We start from the raw sequence: 27,248 nt of genomic DNA on the forward strand, positions 1-27,248 counted from the left end.
TTGAGCTTCATTCCCCCCCAAGATAAATGTACTACAGGATGAAAAGTACAATGCACATATTTTTTGTGGAAGCTAAAGCATACAAGCCAAGGTAAAGTCTTGGTCTGCCTTTAAAAAAAAAAAATAAATGTACCTACATTACATTTAAAAAATGTATTTATTAGATTTATGCATTGGTGCCTGCAGAGCATTGCAACCACAATCAGGTGCAATGCCCAGCCTTCTGCTCTTCCCCGAGCCCTGGGTCTGTATGGAGGTAATGACCTTCTAGTAGGCTGGAGGAAGTGAAGAATGGGCTACAAGCCCTGGGACGTCTCTTCATTTGTGCTCCAAGATATCTACAAGTCCCTCTGCCATGGTGGCTCCTTCCATTCACAGATCCTTTTGCATGGACGGAGATAATCATAGCCACACCAAATTCAAAACACGAGAAGGGTCCCCTCACACTGGTGCTCGGCAGGCATGCGTCCGCTCACACTGGTGGGTAGTGGACAAGAATACCACTACATTGATGTCCAGTGGAGAAGTCAACCTCAAATTGATGTTCAGTGGAGAAGAGGCCCTCTACACTGGAGGCTGGTGGGCGTCGAGAGGCCTCTGGCAATAATCAGTGGAGAAGAGCCCTTTAAAAAAGCATGAGCAAATGAATGCTGAAACTCCTGCGCTGGAAGAGGAGCTCCACAATATCAGTAACCCCACATGGAGTACTTTTTGGGAATGCAAGTCTTGCGGCCCTCAACGGAACAAGGGGAATTCAAAGGAGCTGTGTGCAAAGAAACAAACACGGCGCACGGGCCTAATTCATTACCTTCTAAAAATGAGATTTATTGAATAAAAATAGTATACTCACAAAAGAATAAAATCAAAAGGCACATCACAAAACAAAAAAAAAAAAACAGCATGGTCCAATCTCCCTAGATGGTGGCGGTTGGCTGACGCCATTTGGAGGCCTACAGTCCCCCAACAGCCACCATCTAGAGAGACTGGACCATGCTGTCTTTTTTGTGATGTGCCTTTGATTTTATGCTTTTGCGAGTAGACTATTTTTATTCAATAAAGCTCCTTTTTAGAAGGTAATGCACTAGGTCCGTGCGCACTCTGTTTCTTTGCACACGACAAGAGCCCTTTACCTTGGTGGACATTGGTGAAGTGTCCCCCTAAACTAAATTGGTGGTTGGTGGAGAGGGGCCTCTAGCAATGATGGTCAGTGGAGAAGGGATGTTTACATAGGTGGTTAGCAGTGACGGATCTCTTACGTTAATGGTCGGTGGAGAAGGGCCCCTTACAAGGCTGGTCGGTGGAGAAGGGCCCCTTACAAGGCTGGTCGGTGGAGAAGGGCCCCTTACAAGGCAGGTCGGTGGAGAAGGGCCCCTTACAAGGCTGGTCGGTGGAGAAGGGCCCCTTACAAGGCTGGTCGGTGGAGAAGGGCCCCTTACAAGGCTGGTCGGTGGAGAAGGGCCCCTTACAAGGCTGGTCGGTGGAGAAGGGCCCCTTACAAGGCTGGTCGGTGGAGAAGGGCCCCTTACAAGGCTGGTCGGTGGAGAAGGGCCCCTTACAAGGCTGGTCGGTGGAGAAGGGCCCCTTACAAGGCTGGTCGGTGGAGAAGGGCCCCTTACAAGGCTGGTCGGTGGAGAAGGGCCCCTTACAAGGCTGGTCGGTGGAGAAGGGCCCCTTACAAGGCTGGTCGGTGGAGAAGGACCCCTTACAAGGCTGGTCGGTGGAGAAGGGCCCCTTACAAGGCTGGTCGGTGGAGAAGGGCCCTACATTGGTGGTTAGCAGAGAAGGGCCTCTTACACTGACAGTCAGTGGAGCAGTGTCCACCTACATTATGGTGTCATTACATAGGCAGCACAGTGGCTAAATGGTTAGCACTCCCGCCTGGCAGTACTGGGGTCGTTGGTTTCGAATCCCAGCCACGGCACCACCTGCCTGGAGTTTGCATGTTCTCTCTGTGCCTGCGTGGGTTTCCTCCAGGTACTCCGGTTTCCTCCCACACTCCAAAGACATGCTGGTAGGTTAATTGGATCCTGTCTAAATTGGCCCTAGTATGTGTATGTATGAATGTGAGTTAGGGACCTTAGATTGTACGCCCCTTGAGGGTTAGGGACTGATGTGAATGTACAATATATATGTAAAGTGCTGCATAAATTGATGGCGATATAGAAGTACCTTAAATAAATAAATTAACAGGACAGTCAAGGAGCTCCTAGCATCCTCAGAAGGAGCCATACGGTTCCAAATAACCTTCCTTGAGAAGCCTGCAATATAGTGTCACTTGAGCCTGCTGACACCACATCCAAGATGGTGTCACCCAAAAGAATTCTTAGGGCATTCAGATGTCTACAGGAGAATTTTACAGGTAAATAACATACATAAAATATATAACACATATAGACTTATAGGGAGATTATCTAAATAAATATTCTGGGGAAAAGCAAAGAAGTCCGACAACACAAGATCGCTGTTCAGTAGCAATACCCCCAACAAACTGTAGAATAAAAACATCCTAAAATGTATCCCATTACAGCGCATTTCCCTGCGGTATTGTCTCCCACTGTTCTACTGACAGCAGAGCCCGACCATCGCACAGAGGGGAATGAGCTCATCACTGAGTGAAAACACAGACTGTTTATCCAACACGAGTGTGGCAGGAGAACAGACATGAGGAACGTACACATGGAGTCAGCAAGAAAACAGATTGGAATGAAATCACAGGCACCGCGCTCCAACCATAAATCACAGCGCCACCAAATTCATATGTCGTAAACGCAACGCATGTGACACACGCCCATTTTATCGTCTCTATTGCCAGCGACTATGAAGCCAATATTATTTTGGGCCACTGGATCAGTACGCGGCGGGGGACTTCTTTCTGATTGGCTGGATTTGTGCATCAAATACCGCACGACTTTACAGTGGACGCAAACCCTATTGGTGTTACAGTTTGCTTACTAAAGCATTACATTTTTTAAATATTATACTTGTTTTAACCTTTTTTTCATCCTTTGTTGAGCCTTCTGTGCTGCCGATCTCCTGCGGCCTCTTTCTGCCTACAATCACTGTTACTCCTTTCAGCCGGTCATAGATGGGCCAAGGGTGGTCCTGCCAGCACCACAGAGCAGGGAGGAAAATTATCACTTGAACAGTGGCTGCACCCGATAAGATGTAGTTACTGTTTGGACATTCAGACACCTGCTGTAATACACAGCAATGGAGATTCCTCCATCAATGCTTTGAGGGCTAGTTTGCACTAGCATTAATGGGCAGCACAGTGGCTAAATGGTTAGCACTTCCGCCTGGCAGTACTAGGGTCATTGGTTCGAATCCCAACCACAGCACCACCTGCCTGGAGTTTGCATGTTCTCCCTGTGCATGCGTGGGTTTTCTCCGGGTACTCCGGTTTCCTCCCACACTCAAAAGACATGCTGGTAGGTGAATTGGCTCCTGTCTAAATTGGCCCTGGTGAATGTGTATGTATGAATGTAAGTTAGGGACCTTAGATTGTACGCCCCTTGAGGGTTAGGGACCTTAGATTGTACGCCCCTTGAGGGTCAGGGACCTTAGATTGTACGCCCCTTGAGGGTCAGGGACCTTAGATTGTACGCCCCTTGAGGGTCAGGGACCTTAGATTGTACGCCCCTTGAGGGCTAGGGACTGATGTGAATGTATAATATATATGTAAAGCGCTGCGTAAATTGATGGTGCTATATAAGTGCCTGAAATAAATAAATGAACCCTCTGAAAAGTGAACTGTGGTGGATCACTTTTCAGCAGGTGATGGGGAGATGTGGCATCTCCTCCTTTCCATAAGTTTTTAACCCCTAAAAGCCTGCACCACCGCCCCGTGGCCCCATTCAGTTGAATAGGTCGCGTTTGGCATCCAGTGCTGCCTAGCAGGGGGCCTAATCCATACTACAGCCACAAAGCATATACATGGGCGGCACAAAGATCGCCATAGACAGTTTGACCAATCAGTGCCACATTCTTAATCCAGCATGATAGCTTTCAAATACCCCAGATATGTAAGAGAAAGAAGAAAGTGCTGCGAATATAATGTCATATGTCCATCCGTCAAATGACAGCAATGAAAGACTTGTATGCTGGCCGATCGACTTTTTTTAGAGCAGCAATTGCACATAGAGGACGATGGGGGTATTATACAAACATGCAGATCACACAGTCTTGTACCACGGGTTCACAGCTTCTTACACCTGATTGGGCATAATAAACAACGCTGTGCAATGTGCTGTAATCCGGAGCGACCAGATTTCCGTTTATTATGATCATATCGGAGGGAAAAATTCCCCTTTAGCTACATTTCGGCATTAAATGAGCAGACAGCCAGGACATCACGGATGTGTGTAGTCTGATGTAGGTGATCCATCACTTACGGGGAACTAAAAGCCCCAGGACAAGAACAACGCTCATTCCAGCACTATACAACTCATACACATACATACAGATCGTTTATACAGGTGAAACTCAAAAAATTAGAATATCGTGCAAAAGTTCATTTATTTCAGTGCAGCAACTTAAAGGTGAAACTAATATATGAGACTCATTACATGCAAAGCAAGATAGTTCAAGCCGTGATTTGTCATCATTGTGATGATTATTGCTTACAGCTCATGAAAACCCCAAATCCACAATCTCAGAAAAGGAGAATATTGTGAAAAGGTGGAATATTCTCGGCTCAAAGTGTCCCACTCTAATCAGCTCATTCAGACATAACACCTGCAAAGGGTTCCTGAGCCTTTAAATGGTCTCTCAGTCTGGTTCAGTAGGAATCACAATCATGGGAAAGACTGCTGACCTGACACCATCACTGACACCCTCCATAAGGAGGGAAAGCCTCAAAAGGTAATTGCAAAAGAAGTTGGATGTTCCCAAAGTGCTGTATCAAAGCACATTAATAGAAAGTTATGTGGAAGGGAAAAGTGTGGAAGAAAAAGGCGCACAAGCAGCAGGGATGACCGCAGCCTGGAGAGGATTGTCAGGAAAAGGCCATTCAAAAGTGTTGGGGATTTTCACAAGGAGTGGACTGAGGCTGGAGTCAGTGCATCAAGAGCCACCACACACAGACGGATCCTGGACATGGGCTTCAAATGTCGTATTCTTCTTGTCAAGCCGCTCCTGAACAACAAACAACGTCAGAAGCGTCTTACCTGAGCTTAAGAAAAACAGACCTGGTCTGTTGCTCAGTGGTCCAAAGTCCTCTTTTGTGATGAGAGCAACTTTTGCATCTCCTTTGGAAACCAAGGACCCCAAGTATGGAGGAAGAATGGAGAGGCTCAAGGACCCCGAGTATGGAGGAAGAATGGAGAGGCCCAAGGACCCAGAGTATGGAGGAAGAATGGAGAGGCTCAAGGACCCCGAGTATGGAGGAAGAATGGAGAGGCCCAAGGACCCAGAGTATGGAGGAAGAATGGAGAGGCCCAAGGACCCCGAGTATGGAGGAAGAATGGAGAGGCCAAAGGACCCCGAGTATGGAGGAAGAATGGAGAGGCCCAAGGACCCAGAGTATGGAGGAAGAATGGAGAGGCCCAAGGACCCAGAGTATGGAGGAAGAATGGAGAGGCCCAAGGACCCCGAGTATGGAGGAAGAATGGAGAGGCACACACTGCAAGATGCTTGAAGTCCAGTGTGAAGCTTCCACAGTCTGTGTTGATTTGTGGAGCCATGTCATCTGCTGGTGTTGGTCCACTGTGCTTCATAAAGTCCAGGGTCAACGCAGCCGTCTACCAGGAGATTTTGGAGCACTTCATGCTTCCTTCCACAGACGAGCTTTATGGGGATGCTGACTTCATTTTCCAGCAGGACTTGGCTCCGCCCACACTGCCAAAAGCACCAAAACCTGGTTCAATGACCATGGGATTACTGTGCTTGATTGGCCAGCAAACTCGCCTGACCTGAACCCCATAGAGAATCTATGGGGCATTGCCAAGAGAAAGATGGGAGACATGAGACCGAACAATGCAGAAGAGCTGAAGGCCACTATTGAAGCATCCTGGTCTTCCATAACACCTCAGCAGTGCCACAGGCTGATAGCTTCCATGCCACGCCGCATTGAGGCAGTAATTGCTGCAAAAGGGGCCCAAACCAAGTACTGAGTACATGTGCATGCTTCTACTTTTCAGAGGTCCGATATTGTTCTATGTACAATCCTTGTTTTAATGATTGCATGTAATATTCTCATTTTCTGAGATTGTGGATTTGGGGTTTTCATGAGCTGTAAGCCATAATCATCACAATGATGACAAATCACGGCTTGAACTATCTTGCTTTGCATGTAATGAATCTCATATATTAGTTTCACCTTTTAAGTTGCATTACTGAAATAATTTTTCGAGTTTCACCTGTATAATAAATACTATTTATCTTTTAAGGTCCAAATTGGATCTCCAGTAAATAAAAACGTAAGCATGGCAGCACTGTGTGGAATATAATGTACACCTCTATATCTGAATTATCTGAATTCTTGTACAGTTTATTAGATCAAAAGATACCCCCATGTTATCAAACAGGAAACCTTCTGATCTAATAAATCTTAAAAAGTGCTGCGGAGTCTTGCGGACTCCCTCTCTCTCTCTATAGATAAGATATGTGGACACAGGTGACAGGAGCGAGGGTTGTCTGCGTGTATATATATATGTGTCCGTATTATATATACAGTATGTACACACACCTTACGATCTGATTTTAAAATCTCTATCACTGCAATCTCCTTTAAGCTGGCCATACACCCATAGATCTCTTTTGGTCAGCCTGCGGAATGAATGAAAGAAATCTGACTTCTCCCTCCATGCTGAACGGTGCAAATGAACAAATAAGAATCTAAGCATAGAAGCACTGTACTATACATATACATGGGGGGCATGTCTACCACTTCTATCATACAGGAATGTCTCTCCCTCTCTCTCCATAATTCACACGTGTCAGGGTGTGCACTATGCACAGTAGGTTCTCCCACACCTCCATTGCATATTGGAGATCCATGGGGAGCCCCTCTATCCATACACATTATATACAATACAACAGGTCCCCCATGAATCCCCAATGAATATTAAAAGAAGAGTGTCAGTACTAGGGGTCCCATGGGAGACCTACAGAGTTAATTATTTATGATGTGTATATATAGAGAGGAGACCCATGGATCTTCAATAACAAGAGAAGTGTCAGTACTATAGTGTGTATATTATGTATAGTACCAATATCTCATGCTATTGGGGATCCATGGAGCTCCTCTCTATACATGCACATTATATATACCTCGCTAGGTCCCCCATAGATCCCCCAAGGAGAGATGTGTCACTACTATACATAGTGCTGCACAGAATATACACACACTATAGAACTGACACTTCTCAATTATTGGGAATCCATGGGTCTCCCCTCTACATACACATTTAATAGCATTCTATAGGTCATCCATGGATCCCTAATAATTAATAAGTGAAGTGTTACTATACTATAGTGTGTATATACACAGCGTACACTATATACAGTACCGACACACATTACATACAGAAGATCCACGGGCTCCCATCTATACATGCACATTATATAGAATTCTATAGGTCCCCCATGGATACCCAATAATTAATACAAAGTGTCAGTCCTGTACTATATATAGCCTACTATTGACATTTCTATTATTATAGTGTGTGTGATATATATATATATAATATATATATAGGCAGCACAGTGGCTAAATGGTTAGCATTTCCGCCTGGCAGTACCAGGGTCGTTGGTTCGAATCCCAACCACAGCACCACCTGCCTGGAGTTTGCATGTTCTCCCTGTGCCTGCGTGGGTTTCCTCTGGGTACTCCGGTTTCCTCCCACACTCCAAAGACATGCCGGTAGATGAATTGGCTCCTGTCTAAATTGTCCCTAGTATGTGTATGTATGAATGTAAGTTAGGGACCTTAGATTGTACGCCCCTTGAGGGTTAGGGACTGATGTAAATGTACAATATATATGTAAAGCACTGCGTAAATTGATGGCGCTATATAAGTACCGGAAACAAATATTTATATATATATATATATATATGGTGTGTATATACAATGTACACTACATATAGTACTGACACACTTACATTAAATACAGAAGATCCATGGGCTCCTGTCTATACATGCACACTATATAAAATTCTATATGATACCCAATAATTAATAGAAATGACAATAGTAGGCTATAATATTAATCATTGGGGATCCACAGGGAATCTATAGCGTAATATATAGGTATATAGAGGGGAGCCCCATGGATCCCCAATAATTAATAGAAATGTCAACAGTAGGCTATATATAGTACAGGATTGACACTTATTATTGGGGATCCACAGGGCTCCCATATTATATATATACATGCCCCCCATGGATACCCAATATTAATAGAAATGTCAATAGTAAGCTATATATAGCACAGGATTGACACTTCTAATATTAATTATTGGGGATCCACAGGGTTCCCCTCTCTCTCATATATATCAGTCCCCCATGGATCTTCAATAATTAATAGAAATGTCAATAGTAAGCTATATATAGTACAGGATTGACACTTATTATTGGGGATCCACAGGGCTCCCATATTATATATATACATGCCCCCCATGGATACCCAATATTAATAGAAATGTCAATAGTAAGCTACATATAGTACAGGACTGACACTTCTAATATTATTGGGGATCCACAGGGTTCCCCTCTCTCTCATATATATCAGTCCCCCATGGATTTTCAATAATAATAGAAATGTCAATAGTAAGCTATATATAGTACAGGACTGACACTTATAATAATTATCGGGGATCCACAGGGTTCCCCTCTCTCTCATATATATCAGTCCCCCATGGATCTTCAATAATTAATAGAAATGTCAATAGTAAGCTATATGTAGTACAGGAATGACACGTCTAATATTAATTATTGGGGATCCACAGGGAATCTATAGTTATATGAGTGTATAGAGGGGATCCCCAATTCTAAGGAGTGTCAGTACTATGTGTGTAGACATGGTGATTATATACAGTGTACTCTATATGTAGTACCAACACCCTTCTATTACATATAGGAGATCCATTACATAATTCTACCCCCCCCCCCCTCCCCTATAGACCCCCAGTAACTAATAATAGCAGTGTCAGTTGTGTTCTATATATAGCCTCGTACTGACACTTCTATTCCTAGTTATTGGGGACCTATAGTTGTGTACACAGGGAGAGGACCTGCAGGGTGCCCCCTCATAGATGATGATAGCGGCCCCCCTATAGATGGAATACAGCCCCGTGCTCCCTCTCTGTGTGTAGACCGCCGGCCCCCGGGCACGCTGCGCCCTGTAGTCCCCCTGCCTCCATCCGCACAGGTTGGCTCCTTTGTTGAACTTTCCCCGGACACGCCTGGCTCTCCGCGGCTCCCTCACCTTCATATCGTTCATGATGGTCTGGAAGAGTCCTCCCAGCGCGCTGCAGTCCTTCTCCATCCCGCCGTCCATGGCTCCTGCCCCGGGCAGAGCCCCCCTCCAGTCTCCGGCTGAGTTCTCCGAGTCCCGGGCTCCGTCCAGCGATCCGCAACACTCACTCTCCGCTCACACTGATCTCATGCCGCTGCAATGCAACTGAAGCGGGGAAAGGGGAGGAGACTGTGCTTGTGGAGGGTGGGGGGTAGACCTGAGTCTTCGGGAATACGGCGCTTACGCAAATGGCGCAGAGCCCCCTGCTGGCGGCAAACGTTTACCAAAGGCACCTCCCTTTACGCCCATTCTACGAAAACCACGCCCAAGCCGGCTCCTCCTTTCGCCAAGATAGGTGAAACCACGCCCAATCGGGCCCAAAACTCGTCCAGACCACGCCTGTCAACAACCAATGGGCGAACATGTTCCGCCTATCAACACTCAGTGACCACCGCCCACTCCTATACTGAAGATCCTACATGACCACGCCTACTGCCGGCGACGCCGTCCTCACAGGTAACAGGCACCGCCTTATTTTACATATAGATAGGTATAAACCACGCCTGTTAACGCCCAACAACATTGAGAGGCGGGACTTTCGCCGGTGTTGCCAGCTCTCCAGCGGCGGCCCTGCCCTTCAGTCATCTGCAAGTGGATCATGGCGGGGCGCTGAGGACACAAGGCTGGATGGTGGCCCCGCCCACAGGTATGGGAGTCGCTTAATTCACCTCAGAGAGGAGCGCGCAGAGACTTGTCTGTGTCCTTGAAAGTTCAGTCAACACAAAGCACATTGTTTGTCCCCATGTAGTGAGAGTCACCTCCTCCCTGGTGGGGGTAGGGGGGGTCCCTGGATGGTGCCCTTAACCCTTTCACCGCCAGACACATTTTTAAAAAATATTTAAATTTTAAAAAAATATTTTAGGCCTGAAAATGACATAAACCCCCCAAAACATCATCTATTTCCTGAAAGCAGACACCCGTAGAAAATAAAACGGCGGTCGTTCCAAATCTCTGCGTCACTGTATTACCGTGAAGGTCTAGGACAGTGGTCGGCAAGCCACGGCTCGCGAGCCACATGCAGCTCTGCCCACTTTAATGCGGCTCTTCTGTGTGCCGGGCGCCCGCTCCCCTCCCTCCTCTCGGGCGGCCGCCCCAAAAGTCAGGACTCTGCAGCTAGCCCAGCAATGGGCAAACTACGGCCCGGCGGACCTTTTAATCCGGCCCGCGGAGCGTGGCAAACATTGGCTGTCAGGATGTAGGCGGGGCAGCCAGGATGTAGGCGGGGCAGCGTGACGAACTCCTCTCCTCTCACAGTCCGCCCTGAAGACCGGAACGGCGCGGGAACACGGCGAGAGGAACGCGCGGAGCAACGGTAAGTGAATTGACACAATATGGGGAATGAATTACTATAGGGGGGATGAATTACTATATGGGGGATGAATTACTATATGGGGGATGAATTACTATATGGGGGGATGAATTACTATAGGGGGATGAATTACTATGTGGGGGATGAATTACTATATGGGGGATGAATTACTATAGGGGGGATGAATTACTATATGGGGGATGAATTACTATAGGGGGGATGAATTACTATATGGGGGATGACTTACTATATGGGGGATGAATTACTATAGGGGGGATGAATTACTATGGGGGATGAATTACTATGGGGGATGAATTACTATGGGGGATGAATTACTATATGGGGGATGAATTACTATATGGGGGATGAATTACTATGGGGGATGAATTACTATATGGGGGATGAATTACTATATGGGAGATGAATTACTATATGGGGGATGAATTACTATATGGGGGATGAATTACTATGGGGGATGAATTACTATAGGGGGGATTAATTACTATAGGGGGATGAATTACTATATGGGGGATGAATTACTATAGGGGGGATGAATTACTATAGGGGGGATGAATTACTATATGGGAGATGAATTACTATGGGGGATGAATTACTATATGGGGGATGAATTACTATAGGGGGGATGAATTACTATATGGGGGGATGAATTACTATATGGGGGGATGAATTACTATATGGGGGATGAATTACTATGGGGGATGAATTACTATATGGGGGATGAATTACTATATGGGGGATGACTTACTATATGGGGGATGAATTACTATATGGGGGATGAATTACTATATGGGGGATGAATTACTATGGGGGATGAATTACTATATGGGGGATGACTTACTATATGGGGGATGAATTACTATATGGGGGATGAATTACTATAGGGGGGATGAATTACTATATGGGGGATGAATTACTATAGGGGGGATGAATTACTATATGGGGGATGAATTACTATATGGGGGATGAATTACTATATGGGGGATGAATTACTATATGGGGGATGAATTACTATAGGGGATGAATTACTATATGGGGGATGAATTACTATATGGGGGATGACTTACTATATGGGGGATGACTTACTATATGGGGGATGAATTACTATGGGGGATGACTTACTATATGGGGGATGAATTACTATATGGGGGATGAATTACTATATGGGGGATGAATTACTATATGGGGGATGAATTACTATGGGGGATGAATTACTATATGGGGGATGAATTACTATATGGGGGATGAATTACTATATGGGGGATGTATTTTCAGTTTTAAAAATGTGGCTCTCAAAATACATTTCAATCGTGGTTTTGGCGAGATTTGGCTCAGTTGAAAAGAAAGGTTGCCCACCACTGGTCTAGGAAATGCTAAATTTCTGTAATTAAGGCACTAAAGTTCATTTTGGGCAAACACAATATAATTAATAAAATACCCAAAATGTCAAAAGATACATTTGCGTGCGAGCGTGAAATGGCGCCAAACTTCAGTACCCTCTATGTTCTATAAGGGACACGTTAAAAGCCCCCTATAGGTCATCAGTATAGTGTTATGGACCTATAAACATTGCTCTCCGGCGATATGTAACGTATCGCTACCAATGTTGTCATGCATTATCCTCCAAATGTGTGCGTTTACGTTCATACACCATATTGCCAGAAGTATTGGGCCCCCTGCCTTTCCACGCACATGACCTTTAATGGCCCCCCAATCTTAGTCCGTAGGGTTCAATATTGAGTTGGCCCCGCCCTTTGCAGCTATAACAGCTTCAACTCTTCTGGGAAGGCCGTCCACAAGGTTTAGGAGGGTGTCTATGGGAAGGTTGGACCATTCTTCCAGAAGCACATTTGTCAGGTCAGGCATTGATGTCGGGGGAGGAGGCCTGGCTCACAGTCTCCACTCTAATTCATCCCAAAGGTGTTCTATGGGGTTGAGGTCAGGACTCTGTGCAGGACAGTCAAGTTCCTCCACCCCAAACTGGCTCCTCCATGTCTTTATGGACCTTGCTTTGTGCACTGGTGTGCAGTCATGTTGGAACAGGAAGGGGCCATCCCCAAACTCTTCCCACAAAGTTGGGAGCATGAAATTGTCCAAAATGTCTTGGTATGCTGATGCCTTAAGAGTTCCCTTCACTGGAACTAGGGGGCCAAGCCCAACCCCTGAAAAAACAACCCCACACCATAATCCCCCCTCCAGCAAACTTTACACTTGGCACAATGTAGTCAGGCAAGTACCGTTCTCCTGGCAACCGCCAAACCCAGACACATCCATCAAATTGCCAGACAGAGAAGTGTGATTGGTCACTCCAGAGAACACGTCTTCCCTGCTCTAGAGTCCAGTGGCGGCGTGCTTTACACCATGGCATCCGACACTTTGCATTGCACTTGGTGATGGAAGGCTTGGATGCAGCTGCTCGGCCATGGAAACCCATTCCATGAAGCTCTCTACGCACTGTTGTTGGGCTCATCTGAAGGCCCCACCAAGTTTGGAGCTCTTTAGCTATTGACTCTGCAGGCAGTTGGCGACTTCTGCGCACTGTGCACTTCAGCATGCACTGACCCCGCCCTGTCATGTGACGTGGCCTACCACTTGGTGGCTGAGTTGCTGTTTTTCCCAGTTGCTTCCACTTTGTTATAATCCCACTAACAGTTGAGCGTGGAATATTTAGTAGCCAGGAAATGTCACGGATGGACTTATTGCACAGGTGACCACCTATCACGGGACCACGCTTGGAGTCACTGAGCTCCTGAGAGCGACCCATTCTTTCACCAATGTTTGTAGAAGCAGTCTGCATGCCTAGGGGCTTGATTGTATACACCTGTGTCCATGGAGGAGATTGGAACACCTGAATCACATGATTTGGAGGGCTGGCCCAATACCTTTGGCAATATAGCGTACAGTCAGGTCCATAAATATTGGGACATCGACACAATTCTAACATTTTTGGCTCTATACACCACCACAATGGATTTGAAATGAAACGAACAAGATGTGCTTTAACTGCAGACTTTCAGCTTTAATTTGAGATTATTTACATCCAAATCAGGTGAATGGTGTAGGAATGACAACAGTTTGCATATGTGCCTCCCACTTGTTAAGGGACCAAAAGTAATGGGACAGAATAATAATCATAAATCAAACTTTCACTTTTTAATACTTGGTTGCAAATCCTTTGCAGTCAATTACAGCCTGAAGTGTGGAACACATAGACATCACCAGACGCTGGGTGTCATCCCTGGTGATGCTCTGCCAGGCCTCTACTGCAACTGTCTTCAGTTCCTGCTTGTTCTTGGGGCATTTTCCCTTCAGTTTTGTCTTCAGCAAGTGAAATGCTCAATCGGATTCAGGTCAGGTGATTGACTTGGCCATTGCATAACATTCCACTTCTTTCCCTTAAAAAACTCTTTGGTTGCTTTTGCAGTCTGCTTTGGGTCATTGTCCATCTGCACTGTGAAGCGTCCAATGAGTGGTGAAGCATTTGGCTGAATATGAGCCGATAATATTCCCGAAACACTTCACAATTCATCCGGCTGCTTCTGTCAGCAGTCACATCATCAATAAATACAAGAGAAGCAGTTCCATTGGCAGCCATACATGCCCACGCCATGACACTACCACCACCATGCTTCACTGATGAGGTGGTATGCTTAGGATCATGAGCAGTTCCTTCTCCATACTCTTCTCTTCCCATCACTCTTGTACAAGTTGATGTCGGTCTCATCTGTCCATAGGATGTTGTTCCAGAACTGTGAAGGCTTTTTTAGATGTCATTTGGCAAACTCTAATCTGGCCTTCCTGTTTTTGAGGCTCACCAATGGTTTCCATCTTGTGGGGAACCCTCTGTATTCACTCTGGTGAAGTCTTCTCTTGATTGTTGACTTTGACACACATACACCTACCTCCTGGAGAGTGTTCTTGATCTGGCCAACTGTTGTGAAGGGTGTTTTCTTCACCAGGGAAAGAATTCTTCGGTCATCCACCACAGTTGTTTTCCCTGGTCTTCCGGGTCTTTTGGTGTTGCTGAGCTCACCGGTGCGTTCCTTCTTTTTAAGAATGTTCCAAACAGTTGTTTTGGCCACGCCTAATGTTTTTGCTATCTCTCTGATGGGTTTGTTTTGTTTTTTTCAGCCTAATGATGGCTTCACTGATAGTGACAGCTCTTTGGATCTCATCTTGAGAGTTGACAGCAACAGATTCCAAATGCAAATAGCACATTTGAAATGAACTCTAGACCTTTTATCTGCTCATTGTAATTGGGATAATGAGGGAATAACACACACCTGGCCATGGAACAGCTGAGAAGCCAATTGTCCCATTACTTTTGGTCCCTTAACAAGTGGGAGGCACATATGCAAACTGTTGTAAATCCTACACCGTTCACCTGATTTGGATGTAAATACCCCCAAATTAAAGCTGACAGTCTGCAGTTAAAGCACATCTTGTTCGTTTCATTTCAAATCCATTGTGGTGGTGTATAGAGCCAAAAATGTTAGAATTGTGTTGATGTCCCAATATTTATGGACTGTATATGTATATTTGTAGGGGTGGGAGACCTCAAAAATATTTTGGGGGGGGAATTTATGTGCTTGGGTGTAACTTTACAATTTAATTTTTTTTTTTTTTTTACTTAAAGGGATAGTTCACCTTTGCCAGAAACCTGCCTATGCAGATAAGGGGTGCCTGTGGATAATAACAAACTATGTGTCTCTGACTAAAGTTGAATAATGCCCCTGTTGTAGGTGTAGGCCTTTTACACACCTCCTGTAGCCTGACTGAAATACTCCCAGGACGTTGCTAAGTGAGGCCTGGTCATTACTGCTCACCCCCACCATCACAGGAGTGAGTGTTTTCTCTGATTTAGATCCCCTCACATGCTCTTTCTCTCCCTTGATGCAGTAGCTCTGAGCTCAGTGTCTGAGAGTTCACTCTTGTGATGGTGGAGGTGAGCAGTAGTGACTAGGCCTCCCACTTCATGGGAGTTTTCCAGTCAGGCTTCATGAGGTAAATAAATGGCCTACACCTAGAGCAAAGGCATTATCAGGGGCGGACTGACCATTTGAAAACTCGGCACTGCCCAAGGGCCCGGGGTCAGTAGGGGCCCCATGAGATGCCCCTGGTACATTTTTCATAGGCTTTTTTGAGTTTGGGCAAGGACACAGGGGCCCCATGATCCCCTATTGCCCAAGGGCCCCATGAGTTGTCATTCCGCCCCTAGGCATTATACAACTTTAGTCAGAGACACACAATTTTTTATCCACAGACACCCCTTATCTGCATAGGCAGGTTTCTGGTAAAGGTGAACTGACACTTTAACTTTTTATTTTTTCATCACACAGCAGACAAAACGTCCTGTATGTGATGCTTTTTTGGTGACAGGTTCTCTTTAATGAAACGTCAATTTATAAAATGCGTTTGACTGTATCTGATATACATGAGCCCTACGGCTACGTTCACACAAGCACGAGTCAGAAACGCATGCAATGTGGCGCACTTTCCCGACAGGCACAGAAAGGAGCTTCCCTTCAGCAGGTCCATGGCACTGCCGTTCATTCTTATCGTGCATTTCGGCGGGGTGCGATTTTGCAAAAGTGTCAGGGAGTTCTCTTGTGCGGTTGTGGCGCGCAGGGCAATTATTAGGCCATCTTACACACACACAACCACATGGTGTGAACAGAGGCCCCATTCACCCCTGGGCGTAGCAGAAACGCGGGAAGAAAGGAGCGTTTCTGGCCACATTTCTGCAAACACGCAAAAAATGAACCAAAATGCCTGACGTGCTTGCAATGCTGGTATTACTTAATCGCACCCCAAACACGGAGTGTTTAGTGGCCAAATGCTTGGTTCAGCGCCAAAATGAGGTACAGGAGCTTCTTTAGTGAGTTTCTGGAGCGAAGAGAGGCCCATTCAAATGACTGGCACCACTCCAAAAATGTGCTATAAGAAACACTAAAAACTCAACGCGACTGCGTCGCTCACATGTATGCAGGGTCTAAATGTGGTCTTAGCCCTGGGTCACATCAGCACGACTTTAAAAGTCCCACGACTTCCATCGTGGCATTACTGTACGACTTCTCAGCAACACTGCGCGGCTTCAAAGCAATTTTAACCCCTTTGCGCCAACAGTACACAAATATGTTGGCCTTGACACTGAGAGGTAGCATATTTGTGTACCCAAATGTAAGAAAACATGTGCCGAGAGTGCGTGTCCTGCGCTCCCCCGGCATGGGTACCGGCGCCTGACGGAGCTTTCTGATCATGTGACCCCTGTGACGGCCAATCAACCCCAATGTAAACAAACATGCCGAAAGCGTGCACAGTCGTCAGCGCTTGATGGAGCTTTCTGATCATGTGATGGCTGTGACAGCCAATCAATCTCAATGTAAACAAACATGCCTAAAGTGTGCACAGTCACCAGCGCTTGATGGAGCTTTCTGATCATGTGACGGCTGTGACAGCCAATCAATCTCAATGTAAACAAACATGCTGAAAGTGCGCACAGTTGCCAGCGCTTGATGGAGCTTTCGGATCATGTGACGGCTGTGACAGCTAATCAACCCCAATGTAAACAAACATGCCGAAAGCACGCACAGTTACCAGCACTTGATGGAGCTTTCTGATCATGTGACCGCTATGACAGTAGATCATGGTGGACACATGATCTAAAACCCAGCTGCTCCTCCCAACCCTTTAAGAATTTTCGGATGGCGGGAGGCGGGGCTGGGTTTTAGATCATGTGACTACCTTGATTGGCTGTCACAGTGGTCACCTAACCAGAATGCTCTGTTGGGCACTGACAACTGTGCCGATAGAGCGCAGGGCGTGCACTCCTGGCACGTTTGCTTACATATGGGTATGCAAATATGCTGTCTCTCGGCGTCAAGGCCAACATATTTGTGTACTGTGAGCGCAAAGGAGTTAAAATCGCTTTGAAGCCACACTGGTTCACTGGAAAGTCATACAGCAAAGTCGCAGTGGAAGTCGCGCGACTTTCAGAATTGTGGTGATGTGAATCAGGGTTAAGGCCACATTTAGGCCTTGACAGCCAGTCCCGTGGTCACATGATTTAATACGCAGCCCCACCTCCCAGCACCCGAAACTCCTTAGAGGGCCAGGAGGTGCAGCGTTAATGGGTTAAAGAGGCTTCAAAGCGAATTACAGAAAATAAACATTCCTATGCGACTTTGATGGATCAGTGTTTTTTTTTAGCCCTCCCTCCTGGTCATCCTTGCTGCCTAAAAACTTCTTGCCAGGCACATTTCATTCACACTTGAAAGTAGCGAAAACATGTGTTCCCACTTGCATTTTTTTGCGCATTTTTCAATCGTAAATAGTGCGTTGCACATAGGGCAGCCCATTCGCTTCGTTTTTTCTCTTTTTCGAAACGCAGCAAAGCGTGCGTATTCTGTGCAGATTGCCATATATTTGGAAATGCGCACATACGAATGAATGATAACACAAGAGTGACGTGCATTACCGCACATTTTTTGAAAACGCACTGCAAAGCATGCATTTTCTATGCAGGATGCCGTACATTCGGAAACGCGCAGATGCAAACACAGCCTAAACGGCACCATGCACGTGGCACGCATTTGGTGGGTGTTACCGCATTTTACAAAAACACACAGGAAAGCATGCATTTTCTGTGCAGGTTGCATGTGTTTGGAAACGTGACAATGCAAGCGCAGCAAGCGTTTCGCCACGTTTCTGAAAGCTGGGTTGCTGCGCATTCGGAAACTCGCAGGCTAATTGTTAACCGCTTAAGGACCGCCCTATAGCAGATATACTGCTACAGGACGGCACCTGTGCATTTTGCATTTCCAGGTAGGGGGCGCACATGAGCCACGCACACACCCTCTACCCGCGCCGCCAATCGTGGCCATGGATGTCAATCACCAAGTCCCGTCCGGTAATTACCAAGCATCTCGGACAGGGATGAAGATTGTTTTATTTACAAACAATCTACCCCCCCTCTCAGCTCAAGCACACTGCTCTGGTTATTTCCTTTTTTTTTTTTTTTTTTCTACTAAGATTGGTTACTTTTTTTTGATTGAAAAAGATACTTTATTACAGAAGTATAAAAAAAATTATACTCATTATCGGGGTACATCTCACCCTATACTGCGATGCAGCGCACCGCATTGCAATATAGTTCCAGGCATACGATAAATACATTCAATAAATACATTCACTCAGCGGTAGGATGCCTGACGTGATGTACGTGGCGGACGAATCCCCAGACCAACACGTCATGCATAACGCCGCTTAACCCGAGACCATAGCATCCTAAGACAGAGAACATTTCCTACCGTTAAAAAGTCATGCAAGATACGATTTTACAATATACAATAAGCATCGGGTGTGAGGGGGGGGGGGGGAAGAGGGGTCACAGGCCCGAAGCTTTATTGAAGGGACAAAGACACGCAAGGGGGAGTAGGGGGCAGGGGAGATCTTCAGACGTCCTCTTCCTCCTTAAAGTCCATCAAGGTATAGTCTCTGAGCAGACTGAGGATCAGTCTGCGGCAGTCCTCAATGGACATCCTCTACCGCTGGTGGATGAGGCGCTTCCTGGCGCACCATAAAGCGTCCTTAAAACAACACAGCACCCGCCAGGCGCTGTCAATGTCCTCCAGAGAAAAAGTTCCACAGAAAAGTCCATTCAACACCCCAAAGTGTGTGATGGCTGTCTGTGGCACAAAGTCCTTGAGTTCAGGTTCCAGGGCCCTCAACAGGTCCTGAGCAAAAGAGCACTCCCAGAAAACGTGATGAGCCGTTTCCTCGTGGATGATGCAGAAGGGGCAGTGTCTGTATCTGCTCAGGTTCCTGGCATGCATAAATGTCCTGAGAGGCAACCCCCCTTGGATTGCCATCCATGCCAGGTCCTTGTGCCTGTTGGTGAGGATGTTTGAAGAAACATTCCTCCAGACCACCTTGCAGGTGTCTGAAGGCAGGCCTGGAACCGACTCCAAAATGTCACTTGCTCTGATGAGCTTGTAAATGATCTTTGGCTTCCACAAGTCAGGCTTGACTCCCTGTAGCCCCTGCTCCTTGATAAACTTGAAGGTATCCAGGTAGTACCAAGGAGTGTCCCAGTTGTAGGGGATGGAACTGTCCCAATTGTCCCATCCGAGGGACCTCCAGAGAGGCAACAGGAAGAAGTGTGATATTGCGTTCCCGCCAGAGTCCATAATCCTTTTGGGCAAAGTTCTGCCGATGCAGTTGCAGGCAAAGAACACCCTCAGTTGGGTGGCGATGTCGGGCACGCCCTTACCGCCCTTGAGGGGTTCCTTGAACATGACTGCCCGCTTCACTCTGTCCATCTTGGAGCCCCAGATGAAGTGGAACACCGCCCTGGTGATGTCCTTACAGGTGTTGACCCATGGGGACCAGGCCTGGGTGAGGTACTGCAATACAGGGAGAATCTCGCTGCGGAGTACCAGTGTCTTCCCTTCGATGGTAAGGTCTCTGAGGCTCCAAAGTCCAAACTTTTGCCTCATCTTCGACAGTCTCTCCTCCAAAGACTTCAGGGCTGCACCCTCGGCACCAAACCAAACTCCCAGGATTTTCATGAAGTCTGTCTTGATGCCAAAGGGCATGGATGCAGAAGAAGGCAGGAACCACTTTCCGAAGAGCATGACTTCCGACTTCCTGCAGTTGACTTTTTCCCCCGAAGCTTGGCTGAAGTCCTCGCAGGTCTGGATGAGCAGGTCGATGGAGCGCTGGTTGGCACAGAACACCGTCACGTCGTCCATGTAGAGCGAACACTTTACTTCCCGTCTGTCTGGTCCCGGTGCGGTGATTCCCCCGATCTCTGGATTCCGTCTGATGCATTCGGCGAAGAGCTCTATACAGCAAACAAAAAGCAGAGGTGAAAGAAGGCAGCCTTGTCTGACCCCGGAGAGGACCGGGAAGGGGTCAGTTTTCCAGCCGTTCACCTGCACCGTACTACAAATGTCGTTATACATCAGGTCAACATACAGACAAAACATTTCCCCAAGACCAAACCTGCGCAGGGCTCTGCACATAAACCAATGGGAGACACGGTCAAAGGCCTTTTCCTGATCAAGACTGACCAGGGCCGCGTGCACACGGCGGTCCTTGATGTATTGGACCGTGTCCCGGAGGAGCGCTAAGCTGTCCGCAATCCTGCGGCCAGGAATGCCGCAAGTCTGATCCGGGTGGTTGATCTGTCCAATGACGGCCTTCAGCCTGTTAGCCAGGACTTTGGCGAGGATCTTGTAGTCCATGTTCAGGAGAGAGATGGGAAGCCAGTTTTTCAAGTCACATCTCTCCCCCTTACGCTTGTACAGGATCGTGATCATCCCCTCCCTCAACGAAGGAGGCATCTTGCCCTCCACCACCATCTCCTCGAACAGCTCGAGCAGGTCCAGGCCCACGAGGTCCCACAGCGCTACATAGAGCTCTGCTGGGAGACCGTCGCAACCCGAGGTCCTGCCCCGCCTAAAGGATTTAGCGGCAGAGTGCAGCTCCTCCAACGTCAAGGGGGCGTTGGTGGCCGACAAACCTGCAGAATCAATGGTGTTAGTGATACCTGACAAGAATCTGTTGGCTGTTGTCGCATTTGTTTCTTTGGGGGAATAGAGGTCTGTGTAGTAGTCGCTGACCACTTCCATCACGGCCTCCTTCCTCTTCTGGAGTGTTCCGGTCTTGTCGCGCAGCTCCGACAGGGGTGTGTGTCCTGAGTGGAGTTTCCTGAAAAAGAAAGAGTTACACTTCTCACCTTTCTCTAGATGCTCCACCTTGGCACAGAAGACAATGTGCCTGGATTCTTCCTCAAGGTGCTTTTTCAAGCTCTTTTTGGTGTCCTCCAGGTCCTGCCTCACGTCCCAGCCACAGAGATGAAGGTCCTGCAGAGACTGCAGCTGACGCTGCAATCTCCTGAGTTCCCTCCTCCTGGCACACACTTGCTGGCGTCCCCTGGCCTGAAAGAAGCTGCGCAGCTTGACTTTCACGAACTCCCACCAGTCGCTTACTTTGGGAAAGAAAGACTTCTCCTCTTTCCAGGCACCGTAGGTTTCCCTGAGCTCCTCTAGCAGTTCCTCATCGTCCAGCAGGGTGCAATTCAGCTTCCAGGAGCCTGGGCCCGGGGCAAAGCCCTCTCCCAGGTCACCCCGAAACTGAATGGCCCTGTGGTCAGAGAAAAAGCAGGGAACCATGGAGAACCCGCGGTGCCTGACTGCCCTGGAGGTGAGCACAAAGTCAATCCTGGAACGCACAGATCCGTCGGGGCGGCTCCATGAGTAGTTCACGGAACCGCACCCCACGGATCCCACGGCGTCCTGCAGGGAAGCTTCCGCAATCACCTCCCGGAGCAGCTTTGAGGTGGCGTCGAGTTTTGCGTACATGCTGGAGCTGCGCCCGTCCTCCTCTATCGGACAGTTAAAATCACCGCCGATCACTACTGTTCTCGTTGTGACGAGTTGCGTCCGCAGGGTTTGGAAAAGCTCTAGCCGCGCGTTCTTCTCCGGGGAGGCGTACACGTTGATGAGCCTAACGGGCTCTTCCGCCCACGAGCCGTCTATGACCAAAAGGTGGCCACAGACGAGCTCATGGACGGAGTCAACAGTGAAACGTCCTCCCCTGATAAGAACCGCTACCCCTGCGGACTTGCAATCGCCACCCCCAGACCAGTAGGAGGGACCGTGGGTCCACTGGGAGGACAAATGAGTGTACCTCCTCAGAGGGGGAAGGGCGCACTCCTGAAGCATGTAGACATCACTATGCTGTGTGGAGAGAAAGGTCAGCACAGTCTGCCTCCTAGACACATCCTTGATGCGCCTCACATTAATGGAAAAGATAGAGATCTCAGCCATCATGGGAAAGAGATGAAGGGGGTTAGTCGGCAGGGGCTGTGCTTACCTCCCCTGGAGAGGGGGGGTGACCTCTGCGGCCTGGCCAGGGTCCTGGCTCAGTCCGATCTGGTTGAGGACCTCGTTGAGGACCTCATCGAAGTCGGTGGAGAGATCTGGCCCCAACCGGGTCAGAGCCATCTCTTCTTCCACCTCTTCCTCTTCTTCCTCCAGTGTGTCGAGGTCCTCCCCCACGGGGTCGGGACCTGCGGCATCCTGGAGGACAGCAGGCCGTTTGGTGGCGGAGGAGGGGTCCTCTGCCGCCGGGCTGGCCTGCTCCTTCTTCCGCTTCCTGATCCCCACCGCAGAGCTGCTGACGGGGGTGGCAGGGGGAAGGGGCGGGAAATCCTCCTGTGAGGACAGGTCAGAGGGGGTTGGAACCGGGCCCGGGAGGGGTGGGGGTGGGGGGGCAGGAGGGCAAGGGACAGGGGGGGCAGGAGGGCGAGGGGCGGGGGGGGGCAGGAGGGCAAGGGGCAGGGGGACCAGGGTCCGGGGGGGCGGCCTCCGACGCCGGAGGGGCAGGGGGGGCTGGGGTGGGGGGTTCCTCTTACCTGGGTCCTTCTTACCTGGGTCCTTCTGAGGCTTCTGTGGCGCTGGTTTAGCAGCTGGGCCCTTGCTCAGGGCCCCCGCATACGTCCTGCTTCTCTCTGGGCAGTCCTTGTAGACGTGCTCTGACCGTCCACAGAGGTTGCAGGTTTTGGACCTCGGGCAATCCTTGGTCTCGTGACCTGCAGACCGGCAGAACCTACATGAAAGCACATGGCAATCCTTACCCTCGTGCCCTGGCTGACCGCACCTGCGGCATGACTGGGGTTGATCCGGGTAATGTAGGAGTCCTGCTGACGCTCCCAGGGAGAAGCACTGTTGCAGGTGTTGGAGATCTCCAGCGGGACGATCTCTCAGCAATCTGCAAAACACGGCCCACTTACCTGTCCAGAAGCCGTTGGCATCTAGTATCCAGACTGGGTCCTTCAACACGACGCAGAACCTCTGGAGATAGGTGGCGATATCTTTACCGGGGACGTGAGGGTTCCTCATTGACACCGTTATCCGCCTTTCGTCCCTTTGAATGGGAGAATTCGCAAGAAACTTGCGGAAAGGGGAATCAGGCCCAGAGGTCTTCACCATCTCCCAGTACCTTCTGCAGACCTGTAACGAAACAAAGGTTATGAAGAAAATACCTTTCACGAAGGATTGCACCGACAGGGTCTCTGCCTTGCTAAATCCTTGTTCCAGGATCATCTTCTTGCCAAAGACTTCCGGGGTCATCTCCGGGATTCTGCCTTCCACCTCTTTCAGCCGCAGCACGACTGTCTGCTTCATCCAGGGCTCCAGAGGGGGGAGACCTTCTGCAGGGCCGGAGCGTTCTGAGGTGGAGGTGGAGGCGGAGGGGGCTTCTCCCGGGGTCTTGGCAGGGGCGGCGGTGGCGGTCAGTGGCTTCTTCGCGGTTTGCTTATTCTTCCCCATCTTGTCGCAGAGGAGTTCTCAGGAGGGCTTCCAAGAGATCTTCAGCGGGCTCCTTCTTCTTCCTCGGCGGCTTCACTCTTGCTTAGCCTTTGAAAAGGCTCTTGAGCGTCTACTGCCCGGAGGTAGTAACGCAGAGTGAACAAGGGGGGGGAAGATCACAAACTCGTTCTGTGTGGGGGTTAAGCCTCAAACCCAATAGCAGCAAGCAGGTGAAGCCGAATTTAATCGACGATCCTACCAGGCCGAGTAGAGGGTACCCCACACAGACCAAATGGCTGGGATAGATGCAAGTGGTTCTCAACGTCCTAGCTGGAAGCAGGAACACCCCTAAAGGCAAGGTCGATACTACACTTGATCTTAGCCAAAAGGCCGAGAAGCGATCTGACATCTAGTTTTTTTTTTTTTTAAGTCCGCAAACGTGCAGCTATAACGAAAAAACCCGTAAGTGTTCACAAAAAATGTGCAAGTGCAAAACACCACACGAAAAAGTGCACTTAGGGGTGTGTTTGTCCTACCCCCGGAAGGGTTGGACCGTTCACCCGATCCCCCGGGGCACGAAGCTCCTGACAGGGACAAGGTTCCCATTTGGTCCTCCTGGCCAAAAGGCCTGGTGGACCACCGTTCCTTATGCCCAGCCGAAGCCGGACATCCAGTACTAGGCAAGGGGGTTCTCCTGAAGAGAAAACCCCCTAGGGATCAGGGGAGGAAGGAACCGTATGGCCACACATCCTCCCCCTAGACTTCAGGTAAGGCCCGAGGACCCACACCCTCCATCCGTGAAAAACACACACATAAGAACAGAAAAAGTGACAAGACGTGGGAGTGATTAAATTAAATAAATAGAAAATAAAAAAGTGGTACCGTGCCTAATAGTGCACAGACCAGGCCCTGAGGCCTGTAGCAAAAATTGCCCCGGACTTAATCAAAAGACCTGGTCCTTAGGGCGCTGTGCAAAAAGAAGTGAAAAACAGTGGCCATGTGTCATTTTCACACCGTGGGGTCCCACACCCAAGTGTTACTAGTGACACCCCTGAGCGCGTCTCCCCAGGGGGCACTGAGTTTGCAGACTTTTTGCGTCCCCAGTCCCTGGCCAGACCAAGGTAGCTTGCTCAAATCAGGAGGTACTGGGTCTTTCCAGCCTTCCCAGAGGAATTACTCCCGAGGCCCCAGAACGAATCATGGCGCTCCCCGGTTTCTGTCCCTCCGGTCCAGCCTTCCGGACCCCCATCATACCAGTGAGGGTACTATCCAACCAACCCCACAAAGACAGAGTGGCCGGGAGCACCCCCACTGGACACTGATAAGAACAGATACTACACTTGATCTTAGCCAAAAGGCCGAGAAGCGATCTGACATCTAGTTTTTTTTTTTTTTTTTTAAGTCCGCAAACGTGCAACTATATCGAAAAAACCCGTAAGTGTCCGCAAAAAAGTGCAAGTGCAAAACACCACACGAAAAACGTGCACTTAGGGGTGTGCTGTGTCCTACCCCGAAGGGGGCTTGGACCGCTGTCCCTGATCCCCCGGGGCACGAAGCTCCTGACAGGGACAAGGTTCCCACTTGGTCCTCCTGACCAAAAGGCCGGGTGGACCACCGTTCCCTATGCCAAGCCGAAGCCGGACATTCAGTACTAGGCAAGGGGGCTCTCCCGAAGAAGAGCCCTCTAGGGATCAGGGGAGGAAGGAACCGTATGGCCACACATCCTCCCCCTAGACTTCAGGGTAGGCCCGAGGACCCACACCCTCCATCCGTGAAACACACACATAAGGCAAAGAAAAAGTGACAAACGTGGGAGTGCATAATAAATAAAGTAGAAGATAAAGTAAAAAAATAATAAAAATGGTACCGTGCCGAAATGTGCACAGACCAGGCCCTGAGGCCTGTAGCAAAAATTGCCCTGAACTTAGCCAAAAGGCCTGGTCCTTAGGGCGCTGTGCAAAAAAGAGTGTAAAAACAGTGACCATGTGTCATTTTCACACCGTGGGGTCCCACACCCAAGTGTTACTAGTGACACCCCTGAGCGCGTCTCCTCAGGGGGCACTGAGTTTGCGGACTTTTTGCCTCCTCAGCCCCAGGCCAGACCAAGGTAGCACGTTCAAATCAGGAGGTACTGGGTCTTTCCGGTCTCCCCAGAGGAATTACTCCCAAGGCCCCAGAACGAATCATGGCGCTCCCTGGTTTCTGTCCCTCCGGTACTAGCCTTCCGGACCCCCATCATACCAGTGAGGGTACTATACAACAACCATCCCCGTAAACTAGAATGGTCGGGAGCACCCCCACTGGACACTGATAAGAACAGATACTACACTTGATCTTAGCCAAAAGGCCGAGAAGCGATCTGACATCTAGTTTTTTATTTTTTTTTTTAAGTCCGCAAACGTGAGACTATAACGAAAAAACCCGTAAGTGTTCACAAAAAAGTGCAAGTGCAAAACACCACACAAAAAGTGCACTTAAGGGTGTGCTTTTGTCCTACCCCCGAAGGGGTTGAACCGTTACCCTGATCCCCCGGGGCACGAAGCTCCTGACAGGGACAAGGTTCCCATTTGGTCCTCCTGGCCAAAAGGCCTGGTGGACCACCGTTCCTTATGTCCAGCCGAAGCCGGACATCCAGTACTAGGTCAGGGGGTTCTCCCGAAGAGAAAACCCCCTAGGGACAGGGGAGGAAGGAACCGTATGGCCACACATCCTCCCCCTAGACGTCAGGGTAGGCCCGAGGACCCACACCCTCCATCCTGTGAGAAAAACACACACAAAAGTAAAAGGTGACAAACGTGGGGTGAGGAAAAATAAATAAATAAATAATTAAATAAATCTATAAAAATAATAAAAAGTGTCGTGCCCAAATTGTGCACTGACCAGACCCTGAGGCCTGTAGCAAAAAAATTGCCCAGAACTTGACCAAAAGGCCCGGTCCTAGAGGCGCAGTGCAAAAAGTGTTAAACTCGGTGACCATGTGCTCATTCACAACATGGGGTCCCACACCCAAGTGTTACTCAGAGCACCCCTGAGGCGACTACTCAGGGGGCACCTAGTTTGCGGACTCTCTGCCTTCCCAGCCCCAGGCCA

General features: G+C 48.6%; 1 protein-coding gene and 3 pseudogenes across 1 annotated transcript in view; all 4 read right to left on the minus strand.

Annotated features, from left to right (window-relative positions):
- The window catches only part of LOC149434285 (protein MTSS 1-like), a 234,247-nt gene extending 224,653 nt beyond the window's left edge, over positions 1-9,594 (minus strand). The window contains exon 1 of the mRNA XM_089663857.1: positions 9,426-9,594. Coding sequence (XP_089519983.1) covers positions 9,426-9,497 — 72 coding nt within the window. The 5' untranslated portion in view covers positions 9,498-9,594. The remainder of the gene's footprint in view (positions 1-9,425) is intronic.
- A 14,873-nt stretch (positions 9,595-24,467) lies between these two features.
- On the minus strand, positions 24,468-24,560 carry LOC149434287 (U2 spliceosomal RNA; annotated as a pseudogene).
- An 811-nt stretch (positions 24,561-25,371) lies between these two features.
- LOC149434288 (U2 spliceosomal RNA) lies at positions 25,372-25,528 on the minus strand (annotated as a pseudogene).
- Positions 25,529-26,402: 874 nt separating this feature from the next.
- Positions 26,403-26,517, minus strand: LOC149434289 (U2 spliceosomal RNA; annotated as a pseudogene).
- Positions 26,518-27,248: the final 731 nt, after the last annotated feature.

Source organism: Staurois parvus, unplaced genomic scaffold (assembly GCF_062004578.1).
Source record: "Staurois parvus isolate SC_StPar_1 unplaced genomic scaffold, SC_StPar_1.0 ptg001787l, whole genome shotgun sequence".
In the NCBI taxonomy this organism is placed as follows: Eukaryota; Metazoa; Chordata; class Amphibia; order Anura; family Ranidae; genus Staurois; species Staurois parvus.